This window comes from Anopheles aquasalis, chromosome 2 (genome assembly GCF_943734665.1).
Source record: "Anopheles aquasalis chromosome 2, idAnoAquaMG_Q_19, whole genome shotgun sequence".
In the NCBI taxonomy this organism is placed as follows: domain Eukaryota; kingdom Metazoa; phylum Arthropoda; class Insecta; order Diptera; family Culicidae; genus Anopheles; species Anopheles aquasalis.
The window spans coordinates 75,220,647-75,240,646 of record NC_064877.1 but is presented as its reverse complement, the minus strand read 5'-3'; the positions used below and the strand labels follow the sequence as shown (position 1 = coordinate 75,240,646).

At 49.5% G+C, this 20,000-nt stretch overlaps 1 protein-coding gene across 4 annotated transcripts in view; it reads left to right on the top strand.

Moving 5' to 3' along the window:
• The window catches only part of LOC126581565 (1-phosphatidylinositol 4,5-bisphosphate phosphodiesterase classes I and II), a 67,973-nt gene that overhangs the window by 37,409 nt on the left and 10,564 nt on the right, over positions 1-20,000 (top strand). For all 4 annotated transcript variants that reach the window (XM_050245306.1, XM_050245307.1, XM_050245303.1 and 1 more), the window contains exons 4-5: positions 2,448-2,585; positions 14,637-14,770. In XM_050245306.1, coding sequence (XP_050101263.1) covers positions 2,448-2,585; positions 14,637-14,770 — 272 coding nt within the window. The remainder of the gene's footprint in view (positions 1-2,447; positions 2,586-14,636; positions 14,771-20,000) is intronic.

Here is a 20,000-nt window from a genome sequence, read left to right as displayed (position 1 = left end):
GATGATGATGACGGCCTAAGCTTCGGGCGGAGGCTAAAGTAGCTTCTTGGGTCTTGGTAGACCAGGTAGAAATGTGAGGTCCAGTCTCTTCCCTTTCATTTTCTCCCCCTCTCTCTCCCGCTGCGTGAAAAAAGATAAAATTATTTCACGTGCTTACATCCAATTTCTACCGAGACTGATTGTGCGAGGTGGGCTAATGGATGAATCCCTTAACCAAGCCTTTTTTTTGCTACCGACAACGAGGGATATTCGGGCGCACAAAGTATGTAAATTGTGAGGCCGTATGGAAAAAAGGGGTACTCGTCTTGTTACAGAAGATAACGACGAACGTAATACTGTAAGTTTTGGAGGTTTATGATCAACTGGAGCACTTGCTACATTTTCCTCCAGCACGAAAATTAGTCCAAATATTAATTAAATTTTGCAGTATTAAGCAAAGTATTTATTTAAAAAGCATTGATGGGGCCTTTTAAGAGTAGTAATTTTGTGTTAGTTTTTAGCATCTCCTTCTCCTAGCCAATACCTCGTTAACAGCGCTATTAAAAGATCCTCAGCTTCCATTTAGTATCACCAAGAGTGTTTAGAAGAAACCCTAAGACCCTCTCGTGCACCATTTTCATCGGAATGCTCCGTTGGGTTGGAACAAACAACGATGCGTGGCATAACGGGATAGAACGTTCTGGTCGCATGCTGCTATATTTACGCTCCACTAGGAAATGACGAGTTATTGTCTCTCTGTCGATGGATACTCATCTAACCTTCCCACCCATCAGTATCTTTGATTTGCTTCGCTAGACGCACAAAAAAGACACCTGGAAAAGCGCCCGGAAATGGCTTTCAATTTTCATATATTCTCCCTTCCCACTTTCCTGAGTTGATTTCACTTTTCCCTTCAGCGATCGGAGTATCGAAGGAGACGAAAAGAGTTCACAGAACGTGGACGCTCTGTATCATGTTCCGCTCACTGTTTCAACAGCCTTACTGCTATCTTTTTTTCCACCACCACCATCACCATTTCCACGGTCTACACACCACTTTGGCTGCCGCCAATGCCTTCCCTCTGGAGCTCTGTAACGTGTAAGGAGCACTTTTCTAAACTGCGAAGGGATGTAACCGAAAACCTTTCCCGTAAAATTGATCGATCAAATACTACAGGTGGCCTAGCCATACAACCCGCCCCCTTCTCCCTCCTTCTCCCCCCCCCCCCACCCTCCAAAAAGCATCTTGTCCGTCCGTTTGGTTGATGTGATTGTAAGTTTACCCAAGAAGCAGCCCATCCGGTGGATGGCTCTATCGAACTTGAACACACAACACACACAATCACACTCTTGTCGTTGCTTCACATCGAAAAGCGTCCCTTAAAACGACGGGTTCTACATCAAAATTTTGGTAGCTAGTAATGGCACAGAGTTGAAGTCAAAGAACGGACGATGGTTGCGATGGAAGAAGGGAACGTGTATAGAGAGTGTAGAGATTGATATGTAGATGACGTTCTGCTACTCTGCCCCCCAACCTGCCCTTTCGCTGGAAAGCTCTGTTCCGCTCCGTTCCGTTCTCGTTCCATCCGTTTGCACAGCGAGAATCTTTTTTGCGTTATTGAGTTGCTTAAATCAAGTTACCGAAGTAGAATATTGAACTCGTATTTGCTCCGTTCGTCGCCTACGTCGGATGGTACGGTGGAACTGAAGTCGGTGTCGGTGTTCTAGGTGCGAGGATTGTTTACCGTCAAGAGCACCGAGCGAACTTTAAGTTGAGATTTCAAGCCCCGCAAAAAGGGTAGTTGACGCGGAACACAACGAGGAGATCTCATTTAGCGGCTAACGTAGTTTCAGAGTCATCTCGCAACAACGTAATGGATTGTCATTGCCACATTGCCAAGGCGCTACGATAAGTCAAACACAGCGAAGCGGCGAGCAGTACAAAGCTGTTTTAAGCTTTGCTTCGTTTTTTTTTCCTCTTGCTCCACTACACATTTGATGGCTGGCCGAGTGCCACTAGCAGCAACTAGCGAGTGAGTGAGGATCTGTCAGCGGCAGTCGCCAGATCCTCCGGTCGCTGTCACCGACAGTGGCAGCATCGGTTTAGCTCTGCTCCACCGGGCCGGAAAATGATGTTACAATGTAAAAGAGAGTATTTAATTTAAATTTACTCCCCCCCTCCCATGGTGCTCCCCGGTGACCTGCTTTCGGTGCTGGTGGTGCGATCCGACTCTAGGACCTTGTGCCGGTCCCAGGCACAATTTGAATTTGGATATTTATCATTTCTGCCGGCGCGGGCGGAGGGGAAACGCGCGCGGTTACCATTGTTTTTTCGGTTCGACCGACCGAAGTTCATCATATTCCAGTCTCCCTTTCCATCCACGACCCTCGTCCCACCCCTTCAAAAGATACACAATGAATGCTCATGTTCCCATGCGGTATCATTCTTTCATTTTCCCACCCGTCCAGGATATCAAACTGCGGCAGATCGTCACTATGGGATCGCAGGATACGCTCGAGGAGAAGACGGTCACCGTGTGCTATGGGGCGGACTTTGTGAACGTCAACTTTATCAACTTTTGCTGCACTCGAAAGGAGATCGCACGGGTAAGTACTACGGGCAGTTTTTTTGTTTTAACGACGTGGGGAAATTATGAGCGACAGTCACTACCTCGTGGGACAGCGTATGCACTCACGTCGAGTGCCCAGAGTAATTGGTATCGATTGCATGCAGCAAAAGTGCGTACCGTACTGGATGTCAATTCGAGTTATAGCTCCACCGGCAAACCGGCTGTCAATGAATGAAACCCAACACTTTGTCACCTTTGTCCCATGGTGTGCGTCGATTGCGACCTGCGTCATCGTGGATATTGAGTCGAGGTAAAAATAAAACGAAACAAAACGGGGAAAAATTGAAAAGCAAGACCCTCTGCCAGCTGGCACGAAATAAATTGCCAACGCATTTGTGAATTCAATATTCATGAAAGTTTTCATTTTCTGTGTGCGGGTCGGGCATGAGCGCGTACACCATACCGCGGCTATGTCAACGGTATTTCCGTTTTGCTTGTTCAATTTCGTTCCATCCGTTTGCAAAATTTGGCGCAAAAGATGCGTCGCAATGCTTCGAGCTAGTTCGGATACAGCACCGGAGAGGAAAAGTGACGCCCAGTTGGGAGATTCCCCCATACCCGGCTTCGCTACCGGAAGCGGAAGTGCTTCTGCTGTCATGGAATAGAAAATGAACAACTTGAAGCTGTTGGAAAGAGGGGAGCGGTGAGAAGGAAGGAAGGGCTTTTGGCATTTGGTCGGTTGTCTGTTCCTGGGAAGTTTCTCGGGATAGCAATTCGAATGTACGAGTGTCGTGGTGTAAACGTTTAACCAGCATGGCCTCGCAAGAGAGAGAGAGGTCAGGTGAAATCAGCAGCACAATTCATCCTCGAGGGCGGGAACTCGAAACACTTTGGATGGCTTCCTTTCTGGAGGTTTTTTTTCTCTTTTTTTATTTCTTCATTTTTGAAAAGAAAAAACTTTCTGATTCCAATCGCGAGGGTTCGATGCGGATTGCAGGGAGACACTTTGCAAAACAGGGCAATCCGCCAATACTTTTGCATTCTCCATTAACGCACATCGGTTGTCGCCCCCTTGGAGGACTCACTTGAATCCAGGATCATGCTCTGTCATGCCTATTCTCGCATTATTTATTTACGTACTGCCTGCTCACTCACGGTTCGGGTGGTGGGTTTTTCCGAAAATTAAACTGTTTCTTGTTTGGCTTTTCATCGGAATTGAAAGCCACCAGCACAGAATGGACACGTGGCTTGCTGAATCGGGATAAAAAAATCGTTCCCGGAATGGTGCACTCCACGTTTCCACGCGGTGGACCGCCCGCCCGCCCGCTGATTGAATTAAGGTTGTCCGCTGTCTGCGGGAAAAGGTGTCGGATTATTTACCATTCACTCAGCAACCACTGTCGGCCCTCCACGGTGGGCTTTTCTGCACCTCTCTTTGTCACCGTCCCTCACGATTTGGTTCGATTAATTGAAACGATATTGCGGCCACAGCACAAATCGCGAAGAGATGGAGGAATAGGGAGAAGGTGTGACAGAAAAAAGTATCCTGGATAGCCCGTGGTTGGATGAAAATTTGATGATACTTCCGGTGGGGAGAGGGAAACTTGGTTGAGAAAAGTTTCCTTTTCAGCTTTTCGGTCAAAGCGAAGGGGCCCCAAAAGTGACACCTTAGCGTCTGCCCAAGCAGGCTGGCTTTTAAGTGTCCTCGAGGTGTTTGTGAGGGATCGCACACAACACACCGCAGCGGCAGTGAAGGGGCTGCGGACTTTTGGCTTAGCATAAAGCGACAAAGTTTGGCCATTCAGACATTGTGTTTCGTCTAGAAACCCAAGGCACCGGGGCCAAAATCATGACATCAACGTGCCCAAAAGTTAGGAGAAGCTAGAATCGGGCCCTTGTTGTTGTGTGTTTCTTGTGAATTCTTTGAATGGGCAGTGGAATCGATCGTCGCAAAAGATTAAGCTCCAACTCATTAAGCATTAACAGCCCAAGACTTCCGGCCGTTCGTAGTCTTCGGTTGGGTCGATAGAATCCGTCAAAAGCTCTGGACGAAACAGGCATCGGACAAGAACACTCTCCTTCTCTCTGTTTTATCTTGAGTCCTGCTAAGCGAGGCGGATTAGGGCGGATTTTTACGACTTCGCCTCGCCGTCACTCTCTTCTGTTTCCTGTTCTGTTCTGCTAAGTTGGATTGGATTCTTATCGGCGGATTCGTTTCCATTTCCTTGTGCAATTCGTTAGTGGGCTATTGTGGGGCGGCATATTTTGAAAAATATGAAGCACACCGACCACACCGTATCCATCCACGTGATTAGCCCCTCGTGAAACCAAACGATAGGTGCGGTCTTGTGTATGTCTAGGTGTATGGTTGCTCCATTTCCACCAATACGCGCCACGGTTTGCCACTCCTGTGGCGCAAGTTGATGCTATCTACCGTCCACGAACAGGAGGGCCATCAGTCTCTCTTTCCCTCATGGCACGGGTGACAAAGGTGAAGTCACAAGATAGCGGCAATTCTTGGGCTGATTACTCCCTCCAACCATCGGGCCAACCACAAGGTCTGAGTCCTTGTTCCCCACTCCGTGCTTCTTGTGCCTCGTTGGCGATGGTACGATGGTAAACAGTATAAGCTCCCTGCTTTTACGATTCAATCTCAGTGTCACAGCGGGTCATTTTCCTCCCGATTACCGGTCGCGACTGGCGGCACAGCCACAGGCCCACTCCATGTCGAATGAGGACGGAAGAAGGAAACGACCGCGAAGACGACCACGGCCAAGAGAGAGACACACAAAAACAGGGGCAAGTGTATATCGTGCACGTTGTGACGGTGTACACGATGGACGACGAGCAGGACATCGCACTGGCGGCGCTAGCGGCCGACTCCCGGCAGGGCAAGCCTTTTTCCGTTGTCCTTGAGTCCCTCGTCCATTACCAGCGCCGATGCGGGAGTTCGCCCGTCCGTCCGTCGACCATCGTTGGTCATCGGGAGCGAGGGAGGAAAACATTTCCGGAAAAACCGGAACACCGCACCCGGTTTCCAGGTTTCCTCCGCGGTCTGCTCTCGCCACCATTTTATTGCCGTTCCTTCTGGGCCCGCACCCCGCCATGACGCTTGCTCGTTATGGTTTACGATTGTCTGATATATATATTTTACTTAAATCCGAGACCGAGGCGACGAGCCAGCCCCGTGACTGACCGGGGGGGGGGGGGGGGGGGGGGGGAAAGGGAAGCCCAACCTCGATGATCGATGATGGATTGTCGGAATGGTTCGATGTGAGAAGCCGGATAACACGCTGCTGATGATGATGATGGTGGTGGTGGTGGTGGTGGTGGTGGAGCCGAGTCTTCTTTTGGGGCAGTATCGCATTAGCGATAAGGAGGAACTCCACGGTGCCGGAAACGGGAAGCTAATGGAGTGGGTAGCAGCAGCAGCAGATGATGATGATCACGATGATGATGATGATGATGATGGGTAGCCCTTGGTTGACGTTGAAAACGGTAACATATGACTAATAAACCCAGAAAGGCATCAGAAGAAGCTTGGAATGCAATTGTGTTGCTGCGTGTGCGGTGCTTCTCTCGAAAATTGTGACGGCGCACCGAAAAGATTTATCCGAGTTTATCTTCGGGTCCCACGGACTGTCTCGGGGGGGGGGGGGGGGGGGGGGGGGGATGCTTGTGAAGGCAACCAATCATCGCAACATTCCAGGATAATAAACTGCCAACCGTCGCGTCGTTCGTGACTTCCGTTGTCTCTCGTGTATTATGCCCCAGCTCTCCCTTCCCCCGTCTCCCCTGCTTCAACCACAACGACAATCGGTGGACATGTCCTCGCGTGATGTTCAGTTTTTTTCAGGATAGTTTTTCGATTATGATTCGTTTATGGCCGCACGCTAACAGTTGTGTGCGCCTTCTTTTGAGTGTCTTGCCTTCAAGGATCGTTTATGACGAAACGAAACGGAGGGAGATGGTTTGCGCCTTTTTGCACTTGAACTTGCACACCCCTCTTCCACCCGTGTGCTTATGTGCTCGAGTGGAAAAGTGGCTGCTTAAAAAACAATATGTTTTGGAAGCATAAAAGGCACGGCCACATGAGCCACAGCGAGAACGGACCAGGCAGCGGTGATGAACTTTGTATTACATTCTCGGAATATCCCTCACAATGCGAAGGAGTACGGGGACTACGTCGTTCAAATAAAAAACATTGTTTGAAGTTCGCCAGGTGGGATGGGCGTTGCGCTCCGTGATAAACAAAATGACGGATAATGAAGAATGGCGCTACTAGCTACAATTTCATTACATTCGCGAAACAAACGAACAACCCAAAGTGTCAACAATGCTTCATTTTACGCACCAGAAGCTCGCACCGCTGCTACGGCTGCTGCTCGGCAACTTTCACGCGGATTTGATCTGGTAATGGGTAAGACAAACAAACGATGCTTTCTTGCCGCATATCGTCGTCTTCGGGCTCATTCTCTTCTCCACTGATGGGGCATGGTTTGGTCGTTCGAGCGCCCGCTACGCCGCTACGAACAAAACAGCTTTCAGGAGGATTGTATTGTTTTGTTTTTGCTCCGGACGATGAATCAAGCAGCGCGATGCGTGCACACACTCTTCGTCATGTATACATGTATGTACCAGCATGGTGGCAGATGATGATTGCGATGAGGAGGAGGTTGAAGACACCCCGCTGAAGTCACCGTGATCTCGGGCAATGCGGAAAGTTGTTCTTCACATGATGCAGCAGCACGGCGCATGGTTCAGATTTGTTGATGTATCCCCCCGCTCCCTGCCCCTCCTCCTTCTCAGTTCGCCTGGGAGCGAATTTTCCATTTGATGATTTTTCATTTCGTGAAAGATTGACAGAACAGAATTCTGATGATTCTGATGGAGCTGGGATTGGAAGAATGTGGTTGAATGTGAGATTGTTTGGTCGCAAGACCAGTAGCATTGCACAGACCGACGGACGCAGAGCGATATTATGGTCTAGTGTGACGTCCAAACTATATGATTGTCAGTACCAACAACAACAACAACAAATCGTATAAAGTTGTGAAGTGGAATCATGTCCCAAGTGAGCTCCAAACAACCACATAACATGTCTAGGCTCTCTCGGGGGTATATGAGGTGGCGTCATATGCGTCATTACGATTGCTCTAGACTGATTGTCTCCACCAGAACTACGATGTTCCCGCCAGGAAGAGTGTGTGTGTGGTGGTTCTGGTGATGTTCTGTGCTGCCACAACGGTACTGATTGTACCGCATACGACTACGACGATGATGATGATGACAATGAGTAATGAATCGATACAAGCGGCATGGCATGACATGGAGACGCACGGCAAGACCACTGTTCTAGGCAAGACTGTTAAGCAAGCATTCGGTCTCGTGTGACGAGCGCATTGCCAAGTCAATACTTCAACCAGGCTGATTCCACTTTTGTGTGAAAAATCCAAAACATGAATCTGTGTCTGTGTTTCGAAGAATCGCGTCTAGCGCAAAGGCGTTCACCCACCCCCCCCCCCCCCTCCCGCGATTCACCGGAATCGGAATCGATTCTCTGCCTAGTCTTTTCTCTCTCCAGCGTGTAGCTCCAAGTTGTTATGTTGTCAATCGGTGAAGCGACGTGACTTCTGCGAAAGAATGTGCTTGCGGAGCAGGAAAGCAAGCAACCGAGCCAGTACGCCGACCAAAACGGGCTGGTTAGAGGGGTGGACTGAAAAGTAATCACAGCAATCATGGTTTTCATTCGCCGCTCGCGAAACAAAGCAAGCACGTCAGTCCACCAGATCATTGAGAAGTCATGGAACACGTACTGATTATGACATTTCAGTTGATTCAACCAAGGCAACCGCTCGAAACTCATTTACTCGCTGTGCGCCGCGCTCGTCGTTGTCGTTGCTCGCTGATTGTGTGGCGCTCCTTTCTGACCGGGTCTGGCATACTGATGGCTGCCTCTCCCCCGGTAGGCTGTGATCACTGCTCACTCGCAGACTCAACTGAGGAAAATCAATAAAATGTGATATGTGCGGGCGGCGGTAAGTGGTTTTATGCGCCTGATTGAATTGTTCGCTCTGTTCGCGCATAATTGTCCCTTCCAGGCGGTTCCCCTCCGGCCTCCTCCGCAGGGCAAAAATCCAAAGTGAAACAGTAAAATGGCGCCACGAATGGCGGCAAATTTGCGTCACTTGAAATTAAAAATTAAATCCATCCATCCATCCACTCTGCCCCCTTTCTGTTCATCATAACGCGAGCACAAGGTAGTCTGCTTTGTGCGGGCTCCATAATGCGACACGGTAATGCGACAGGTGAGACAGATGTTTGGGGTAACAACGGAATTTCGGAGAGGGTAATAATTGAATTTTGTGCCCGGCCCGGACATCCTATCGTTGTGCTTGACGTCGGACGCTACTCGACTATAATCAACGTTCCTGCTCTTCGGAAGCTGAAAGATGGGCCAGCCAGCACAATTAAGTTCGAAATGTGCGCGCCAGCATATTTGCTTTTGAAATCAAACTCGTCGCATGCCGTGTGGTCGCTTTGTGGCAGTCATTATGAGAGTCAAATGCGGGCCCGGGGGCGCCGATAGTATTCAGCTAAATTGACGTTTTCTCGATAGCGTGAAATGTTCAGACAATACCAGCATTGATATTGACTCAGTGATATGCTTCGACTTACTGGTGTTTAACTTGCTTTTGTATGTTAATTTCGTGCAGGGACCCACACCCTGAGCATCGCAGAAGCAACACGTTTCCAATAAAACACCCAAGCAGAGTTGAGAAGAGTCTGCTCCCCTTAAAAGCCCTCTTTTTACAGTTGAAGAAACCTCAACTCTAGCGAACAAAGGACCGAAACCACGCTCGTTCGCTCTCTCGCACGCTCGCCATCGACTATCAAATAGTTTGCCATTTATGACCTCTCGAGAAAGTTTCCGGAGCAATGTTCTTGAGCTTATGTTCGCGCCTTTTCAACCGAATTCAACCACTTTCGTGGTAGGGAAGGGGAATGGGGCCTAACGAAGAAAGGTGACACTTTGCTTTATTAGCCCGGCTGCCGGCGGCAGCAAGTGGCTGCACAGATTGTACCCGTGGTTCCGTATTTCGCAAAATGGTAGCCACCTCGCCCCGAGTACCGGCCAGAGCCAGGGGTTTCGACCTTTTCTTGTATTGCTGGTTCCGCCACCGTCGTGCAATCGAAATCATTCTTGGGAGGAAAAGTTGATTAATGAAGAAAGTTAAATAATTAATTTAATGTTTATCTGCTCCACCCCATCCCCCCTTTGGATGGGGAAAGTTTTACATTAAGGCATTCATGATGGAGCCTTTAGGAAGGGGGAGAGGGGAAGAGTGTCGGGAAGAAGCTGGCTGTCGCCAGTTGTGGTTTGGTTTTGCGGCAATTTGGCAATTCGGCAGATTCCGTGGGTTGATTGGCTGGAGGATAATGTTTGACCTTCGCGAAGAGTCTGCGTGGGTTTTTGGAGTAATTCGAGCAGAAGGATCGCGTCGAAATTGCACCACTTTGTTATAGTAGAGCACAACGACATAAAACTCGCCCCTAACACGCACAGCAAATTGCGCGAATTATGAGACGATACGAGGTTTTTCTCCGAGCAATGAGATGATGTTCTCTTCCAATTTGCACCTTTTGTGGATACATTTGGGCCAAAAATGGCGAAAAGCGCCCCTGGACCGCCAGGAAATGATTTACGTTCACGCGAACGAAACACCTCTCTCCTCTCTCGGCAACCTATTTATCGAAACAACGCCAGACAGACGGCAGGTGACGCGTCGTTCGTAGTAGTAGGCGTGTAGACAACCACCCCGCTTCCCACCAACCTCCTGAATGACCCGAAAAAGTGTCAAGAGAAAAAGGATCCGGTGTATCCGACGGCGACGGCTCCAAAGGTGCGCTCGCTTCGGCGGAAAATTGTGTTCCCTCATGCGTACGATGCCTGCGTGAATGTGCGTCCTTCACCTCCGTGCGGGTGCTATCAGCCCTCGTGCATGCCTGCCTGTCAGTAGCAGCAGCAGCAATAGCAGCATATCCTTTCGCTTCGAAATTATCGCGGAGTGAAACCCGGACCAGACCGGAAATGTGCGTCTTCGAGGCCGACGATATGGTTCCGCTTCGTTGCACTAGCACCAACGCGTGTATGTGTAGCATGTGGATGATGGGACACGCACCACAACGTTACGGGCACGTTATGATACGCTAAACCCTCGTCCGCTCGCTCGCTCGCTCGTTCGCTCTGTTCCTGGCGGCCTGAATGTCCTATTTAGCACCCCGAGCACCACTATCGGGCGACGTCACCATCCGTCTCGTCGTCCGGTGTCGTGCAAATGCGATGAAGGATTCCTAATTTCATATTTATAACCTTGACAGCTACGGCTTGTCAGTGGCAAGATAAATACGTTCGTTCCATCGTCCTTTCGTTCGTTCGTTCGTTCGTTCCTTTCCGGTCGATCGGAGGTTCGCTCGGATGGTCCGTCCTGTGCTTCGTGGCGAGCAGTTTGTGCGTTCATTCCTTTTGAATAATGCGCGCTGCATAATGAAGGTGCAACTTCCGGTAGCTTTGCACACGCATGTTTCCACTTGTGTTCATGCAGATCAAAGCGGTTCAAAATGGTGTGCACACCGTGCAGGATTAATTTAAAATCACTTCAATCAAGCGCATCGGAGAGCGAGAGCAGAGGGGGACAGCTGGCAGCAGGTGGACGGGAAAATCCGCATCAAATCCCGGTCTAATGCAAATGGAATTATGAACCGGTGAAAGGAGGTTAATTAGATAAATGGAATTAGCCATTCTTTACGTACCCTTTTGCTGGTGACTGCCACTCATTTGCAATATGGATATTGCGTAACCACTAGCCCCCCAGGGTCAATTCTCTTGCTTCAGGAGTGGTTCTTCATATTTTTTAATTCAATTCATAAGTTGTAGACAGCACAATTTCCATTGATGTTTCAGGTCCACCGTCTTCCTGTTGCTTTCAACATAAGCACAAACCCAGGGACACTCCAGCACTGTTTACTGTGCCCTACAGCAGCTGCACAAATAGCTCACGGGCATTGGCCACCAGAGGCGGCCACTAGCTTTTTCTCGCTCCTTCCTCATGTAGGCGAGATGACGTGCGCTGCACCATCTGATAGCCGTGTGGCCACAGGGCCTCGTGAAGTGAAAGTTTGTACCTCCCGGAAACTATGCTCGCTATGCTGTCCAACTTGGCAGTCCAGTGCCAAAAGTTTGCCCCACTCCTCGACGCGTGGAACACGTTTCCCACCGACGGGGCCGGGAGTTCCATTTAAAAAGTCTGATTGTTCGATTTACATTGAAGGTCCTGGGACGTGTTCCGACCGCCCACCTTGTCGCTAGTCGTAATCGCTTGCTCGTGTTAGTGTGCGAAAGGTACGCGGCGGTGGCAAAGTGGGAAACATTCTTGGTGTTCCTGCTGCTACCGATGGTACGAGCTGGCAGCTGAGCTGCTAGACAGATACTAGTCGGTGAAAGGGAGGAAGAAGGAGTTTGTGGCCTTGCTGCGTGCCTGCCGGCACGCTATGAGTGGGAAGACAAACATTGATGTAGGTCAGTGAGTATGGAAACTTCTCAACCATCCCAGTCCAGCAGCCCGTCTTTCCGAGACCAGATTGTGTTTGCGAATGGTAGCATGGCTGTCGGTTGGTCCTTTTTGGCTCGAAACCGACTGGAACTAGTTTTTCCAGAGAAGCAAAAGAAGAAAAACCCCTGACGTACGTGCAGTTGGCCGTTTGTTTGACTTCTTGTTCTCACGTGGCTCCTCGGGAATGTGCTCTCCCGTGGAGGTAAAAGGACAAAAATCATTCCGAGGAAATTATGGAAAATGGAAACGATCTAAAAAAAGAATGCAAAAAACCCAGATAACCAGCAAGTCAGCGTGTCCCTCGGAGGCGGCCTCTATCCAGGAATGCATCCGGCGGTCGCAACCGAAATCAACGTCATCCCGTCGAATGGTTGTCCTCGTCGTCGCGAGGATGGTGCATAACGGGGTGTAACATCAACCGGAAGCGGCCACTCAGCGATGTGAACCCTAGCCCTCCCCCGGGGGAGTCATTCGTTGGATGGCAAAATATTTACTTTCCACTGCACTGCCGACCAACCAACCGACCGACCGGAGGACCGAGTCCGGGGCTACCATTTTTCGGAGCGTACACTCCCGGCGATGCGCGATGATGTACTCCGGTGGAAAGTGTAAATATTATTCAATTAATGTGCGCGCCGGCAATTCCATGTCGCTGTTCCTCGGCGTTGTGGTGTGTGTTTCCCATGGTGTGCTCTAAAACATACACAGGAAGAAGTAGCTTCGTATTCCATCAACACTTCACTGATCATTAGCGGGATGACTGAGCGGGTACTACGGGATGATAGCGATTCAGGAAGTGGTTAGCTGACAGTTGTTTTGACAGTCCCCGGTAGCCCCGGCATGTTCTTCTGCAACCTTGCGTTCAAACCAAGAGATTAACTGGCTAAATGTGTGGGAAGCACTCGTATTTACTCCCAATTTTCTGGCGAATGATCTGAGATGAGTTACCGGTGAGCTGCTGCTGCACGCCTCTGAGCCCAGCGATGTTATACCGATGTTTGCGTAAATCTCAAATATTGGAGCAGAAAACAATCATCAGAAAACGTTGCAAATATATTTTAGGTCAATACAGTAAAACGACATATGCGGCACATAAATCAGCAAGAAGATGGCAAGGGAAACAAGAGGGCAATCCATTCTTCTCTGGAACTCACCTCCAGACAATCAGCGGGCCGCAGAAGAAACTATTACCCAGTCCCGCGGGCCATCTTTATATATAGTTTGAAGTTGCATGGCTTTATTAAACTTGCTTTTTCGCATCAATGCTCAACCGGTGCCGGTGTTCCATTGCCAAAACGCGATGATGGAGGCGCCCTACGAAATGGAGGCGCCTGGTAACCGGTACTTTCAGAGATTTTTAATTGAAATATAAATGGTTAAATAACCCAAAACATAATTCTTCATTCCATTATTTTAACACTCCTGTAAATGATTGTAGAATTCCATCATTTGCGTAGAACAAAATTACATAGAAAGTACAATTAATGATGAAACTTAATATACATAAACATCGTGGACGTAGTCACGGGCCGCGCAAAATAATTTGGCGGGCGGAGAGGGGTCTCAACCTGGTGTAGATGCAGGATTATAAAGCTCCTGCAACGAGCGTAGCATGCCATGGATCACAGCATACTATAGCGAAAGCTAAAAAGCCCGAAAATGAAAGCGTAATTGAAATCCCTTATCCTTTCCCGAAGTCAACACCAAAAGCGAAAGTCTCCACCATGACTGTCCATTTTCAATGACGTCAGAGAGAATCACGCAAAGTATCAGACGCTACTTGCTAAAAAAGCGGCAACAAACACCACGAACCGGCCCGATATAAACTGGACGAAGAGTTTTATCTTGTTTCGTTCACAATCGCAGCATCGCCTGCTCCGCAGCTTAATTGCCGTTGAACGCCACGCTGTGCCTAGTGGTCCGACGGGCTACCAAATGGCCTACCACTCACTCGGTATGGAAGGCGGTGTAGTAACATGCTTTTCGGAAAAATGGCACTAATTAAAACTTTTGTTTTGCATAACTTGCTGCCTTTCTGCCACCGGGCTACGGGCTCTGCACACCAACACTTTAAGGGGGGGTCGCGGATACGTTTGAGCATTTGAGCCGGTTCGCCGTACTGTACGGTCTCCCATGAGCTCATGATGTCGAAGTGATGGAGCGAGGCTTTTACCACCGCCACCGCATGCATTACCCGCCCGGGAGAGGTTGTAATTTCTGCTAAATGGGCTTGATGGGGGGAGCAGGAGTCTTTTTTGGCGGGAGGGCTCGCGAAACTTTCGCGTTCGCGCTGGGCGATGTTTTCATTCGATGTTTTATGGTTTCGTCGTCACCGTCGTCGTTTTTTTTTGTTGTTTTGCGACCAGCCCATAACCCGGCTCATTTCCTTTATTATGCTCATTTCACACGGAACAACATTAACCAGACGACGCCTCCCTCTCTCTCTCTCTCTCTCCCTTTTCGCGTCTTTACAGCTCTGGTGCGACGAGCTGATCCGGATGGCGTACAACTTGACCCAGCTCAATGGTCCCGCGATCATGTTCCTGCAGAAGGCGTACACCAAGCTTTGCCTCCAGGTCGACAAGACGGGCAAGATTCCGGTGAAAAAGTAAGTAAATCCTTTCACCTTCTCCCACTCTCTCTCCCTCTCTAACTTCCTGTTATTTTTCCTTGTTTGAGCCCCGAAGCTGTCGCGCACCGATTTCCTCCAATTTCCTCGCCAACGCGAAACGCCATCCAAACATCATCATCATCATCATCGCCATCAACATCGCGTATTGCAAGCCTGGGGCAATGAATAAGCGAAGCGTTGCAAAACTGAATCCGGAAAGCCCCGATTCAGAGAACAACACAACCATAGAAAGAGATAGAGCGAGGGAGGGAGAGCGAGAGAGAAAGCAGCAGCGAGATTTGCATTTCGCGTGCCGGCATTTCCATTCGATGCCTTTGTGTCCACAATTTGTTCCACTCCTGCGCTGGTGCTGCACTCCGGTATTCCGATCGCCCTCAACTCCCCCGCCGTTTGGGTGGGACAGTTTGATTTTATTCCATTTTATCTTTAATTGCAAAGTCCCTGAACCTTTGGCTGTTGCCCGGTCAAGCACTGACGGGGCCGTTACGGGCGATTGTTATGGATGGTGGTGTCTGATTTCTGTTCTGACGCCACATCTTTTACCTCCTCCGTCTCTCTTCTCATTCTGTTAGAGAGGTGCTGGGAAGTGGTTTTCCGTTTGTTTGTTGTTTTGATTTGCATCACAACCATTGACCAGTGAGCGTGTCTTTTCCCTTATTGGGACCGGCTGGACAAACCTAGGAAGGGGGAAACATTTAGATAAAAGCTTTTGTATTTTTGTTTCACGTGGTCGTGGTGTTGGTGGTGTGGTGTCCAAAAAGGAATAGAGAGAGAGAGAGAGAGAGAGAGAGAGAGAGAGAGAGAGAGAGAGAGAGAGAGAGAGAGAGAGAGAGAGAGAGAGAGAGAGAGAGAGAGAGAGAGAGAGAGAGAGAGCGAGACAGAGGTGTCGGGGTGTAAAAACAGACACGAAATCGCTACACGGATGACGCATTTGGGAGCAACTTGGAAAAAGTTTTCCATTTTTTCAATGTTTGGTTGTAAGGGTAGATCCCACTACTGTGCTGTGGAATTAGGAAGCGTAAAGATGGGTTCCGTTTCGTCGCCTTGCGGATCGCGATAAGCCGGCAGATAACTCATCTTGTGGCGTAACAACCAGGAGCGTGAAGGGCGTCCGGGAGGAGAGACATTTGCATAATATCTTCTCCCCACTTTATGGGGATGGAAGGAGCAGCAGCCCCGCTGCATGTTATGGGGAATGTTTTTTAATTTTTTTATTTTTTTAAGAACATAAATTATGCTTTGCTGAATTGTCCTAGAAGATCAGATAGTGTGCAACATGAAAAATCGATTTTTAATATCGCAAGTGAGGTTCTAAGGAGCCAAAAAATGTAATCTGATTGGAACTCCTTCTCTCGCCACCCTTTATTGCTTTGCATAAGCCTAGGTGGCCGCTATTTCTGGGAACATGAAAATCAATTTCTAACGATAACTCCTCGGGCTGTGGAAAGTGATGACGGCAACGAGAACGGGTCAGTTCGAAGCTCAAAGGGGATCAATCGAAAGGTCAAACGAAAGCACCACTACTGCATCCCACGCCCCAATATTGCGCTTTGCCGGTGGTGGTGGTGGTGGACACCGTCAGACAGAATAGCCTCTGTGTGGTCCGATAATCTATCTCGAAATGACTATGTTTCTGCGTCACAAGGAGAGGTCCTTACTACGTATGCCTTCCCGCCGTAGGACGCGAACCACTTACCGGTTTTTGGCCGATTGGTTCCGACTGGTTCCGACTGGTTCAACCTAAATCACGTTCTTGCTGCTGCTGCTCCTGCCCTTCGATTAGGTGCCAGGATGTGTGCGTGCTGGCTAATAAATGGACTTGGTCAACCGGAACACGAAAATTACATTAGCGCAGGTGATCGATCGTCTTCCGGCGATGAAATCTTCCGGTCGCGTCGTGAACCACACGACCAAACACACCAAACGCTGCGCTCTTAAGGGTGCGCCCACACCGGCTTTCTGGAAGTCACTTCCTGCTGCTGCTGCTGCTGCTGCTGGATCGCGGCTCCGTAATGCCATCGATGATGAGGTTGCTGTTTGCTTGCTGAACCTTGACCATTACGACATCAAACGAATTATGGGCGAGCCAACCAACGCAAAATCAACGCCAACCTGTTTCAGTAGTTCCGTGGCAGGTCCTGTCTCGAGTGCGTTCGGCCAACCCACGCTCGAGCAGCAGCAGCATCAGCAGCACGTTTAACGATTCCGATCACTCCTCAACTCCCACGAGGTCGTAATTTCTCGCCTCGCTTAGCCATGTTCGACATGCATTCGTGCGACTAATTGACATTGTTCTGGAAAAATGGTCGTTCAAAAAAAAAAAATAAATAAAGTGAAGGAACCAGGAGTCGCACACCGACAAGTTCCCGTGGGTGTTGCTCTAGCATGTCGCAGCTGGCTCTGCTGCTGTTGCTTTTGCTGGCGTAGCATGGCATGCTTGCGCTAGCTCATCCAAGCAAGCAAGAAGCACTAATGCTGACATGGCCCGTCCATCGCAGCCGGCTAAGAATGAAAATGTTCTTTCATCATCATCAAGCACCAGGCAGGCTACGCCGTTGCTGTGTGCGGTTGACAACTAGTTATGCAAAGTCACGCCACCGGAAAGGGAGGGCGTGGGGGTGCAGCGTACCGGAAGCATAAAAAACGGGGAGAAAAAAAAATTAACACGCCTCAAGGCCTTCTGCGTTTGAAATGGTGGTCGCTGGCTGGCTTTCATCGTTCATCATTGTCGCGTACTGCTTCTCACTTTTCGCTCTCTATCTCTCCCACATCTCTGTTGGTACATCACCGTTGGGACCAAGCGAGCCACGAAATGGTTCCAAATCTTTCGCTCTTTTCGCTGACAAAGTGGTAGCTTTCGGTTGCTCTCGAGAGTGTGTTTCGGTTCGCGCCACGATGGAGCGCCACGATAGCAAAAAAGCGGGTTGTATGTCGGTTGGCTTACCACCAACATTCACCGCCGAGACTGTGGCCGCTTTGATAGCGTTGTGTGATCCCCCAAAAGGCCCTAGAAACGTGGATTTGCTACCTCAGCATCCTTCAGAGCAGAGCGTGCGGCCGTCGTGTGACACCGAGTGACAAATCCCGTGGCCGCATGGCCGCATCCCGTTTTCGGTCCGCGGTTCCTGAGGGCCCAATGTGCCTTCTGCCACGTTTTTTGACAGCTTCTGGTGGTGGTGCTGCTGCTACCTCGACTGTTGCATAATGGTGATAAGGTTTTTTGTTAAACTTTTGTGGCATCACCTCAACAGGGAATGGGTGGAAAGGGGGAGGACTGGTTTAATGTGTGAGTTGGGAAAATTCCCCGGAACAGGAAATGGGGATGGCCGGGGTGAGGGGGGGGATTAAATGAGGAAAAACCATTACACCGCGACCGATCCGGCTCCCGAGGAACGGAAATTCGGAGAGAAGGCACCAGTGTCACCAGGAGCGGGCAAAAATGAATTGAGGAAATGATGAGGATGTTTTGTGTTGTTTTCGTTGTTTTTGTTTTTCAGCTTCTTCATTTTTTTTTGTTTAAGCACACCATTATAGCCTTGGGGGAGGTTTTTAATGTTCTTTCTACACAACACCCCACGAGAATGTGTTTTATGGTGGCTTCTGCGTTGATTAAATGGTATGCTAAGAGGGGGAGAGAAGCATAGGAACATTGTTTCGAAATTTGCTGGTCCTGGGACGCGACGTCGTCTTCAAAGACACCGTTGCCAGGGCGAACCAATCCGTTCTGGAATGCGTTGGAACAATACTACTGACTGCGGTGATTGCAGCAGCGCGCTCGTTTGTTGATAGCGCTCTGTGCGCGATGGAGACGCCTAGCAGCCCGTGAATTCCCTGACGCAAATTGAAATGGGATTGCCACCCGCGCTCCTTGAGCAACTCACACCGGAATCGAAAGCCGATTTCCGTCGGTCCGGTCCGACGACCATACATTGTTTCTAATGGCGAGGAACAACGGTAAGAATTAATTTTATGGTCCGCACACCGTCCGCCGAGCTACAACAATGCACCTTCCAATGGACCAGCTGGGAGGGTGGGTGGTGGCAGGTGGCTGAGCTTAATTGATGACTTGTCCGGTGCTGGTGCTGAGCTGAGTGGAATAATAATCAACCTGTTACCCCACCACCCGATGGCACGGCTCGGCTACCCTAGAGAATCATAAATTTATCTACATAATTTCATATTATGGGGCCAAAGGAGCCGGACCCAGACTGGCCATAGGTCGCAGCGTCCAGCAAAGTAGCAGCAGTAGCAACACCATTCCGGAAGGTGGAACAAAAGGGGATCATTAATTTTTCTTTGCTCTCACAGGAGTTGTAACCCCAAAACACAGAAGCACCAGAGCCCGCAATCGAGAACCAAACAATGAATAATCGAACCTCGTCGGTCCTCGTAAGGCGAAAGCACTCTTACTGGCTCCCGAGGCAACATTGTGGTGCTACGATATCCCATCATGTGTGGTTCTTTGCGTGTAAAAACGTTTAAAGTGGATTCTTTTGAACAGGGACTGGGAGTTTAGGCGTACGATAATCAAGTTCTGTGCTGTTAGTGGGCTAGCACCAGCACAATGTTGACTGTCCATGTGTAACTACTTTGCATGGAACAAGAAAGAGGTCTGCACCATTCTCGTGTACCCCCCGGGCGGGCACTGGTTGGTCACAAATGTTTGCTGATGGATGGAAGGTATGGCCTGCAATTCCAGTTCTAATAATACGGTAAAGTGCAAGCAACGAACAACCACAGACCGGCCGGTCGGTCAGCACACACCAGCGCTTGCTTTTTGCTTGCTTGACCATACACTCTTTGGTTCTGGCGCTGACTCTGACTCGGTGGCTGGGTGTTTGCTCAGGTGTCAACGCTGGTAATGTTCCGTTTATTATGTGCCTAAGTAGCAGTTGGGGAAGCCTCGGTGTAACTTCGCTTACGCGTTATGACTCCCGTGAGCCTCGAGCCGAAGCCGGTGCAAATGGAGTCTTAACGATCAGCATCGTTGCAAGGCGAGAGCGAAAGAAAGAAATCCCGTCCATTCTTTGCCCTCTACCCTGTGTCCGTACGTCCGTCCGCCTCCGGCTTATCCGGTCCAAAATGTTACCGAATTACTCGATTATCGATTGGTTTACGGTGTTGGCCAGAACGGGCAGCCCTTCGAAGGAAGCGGTAAGGCTATTGGGAATAAAATATATGGCTTTCATTACCTCCCGGATCGAGC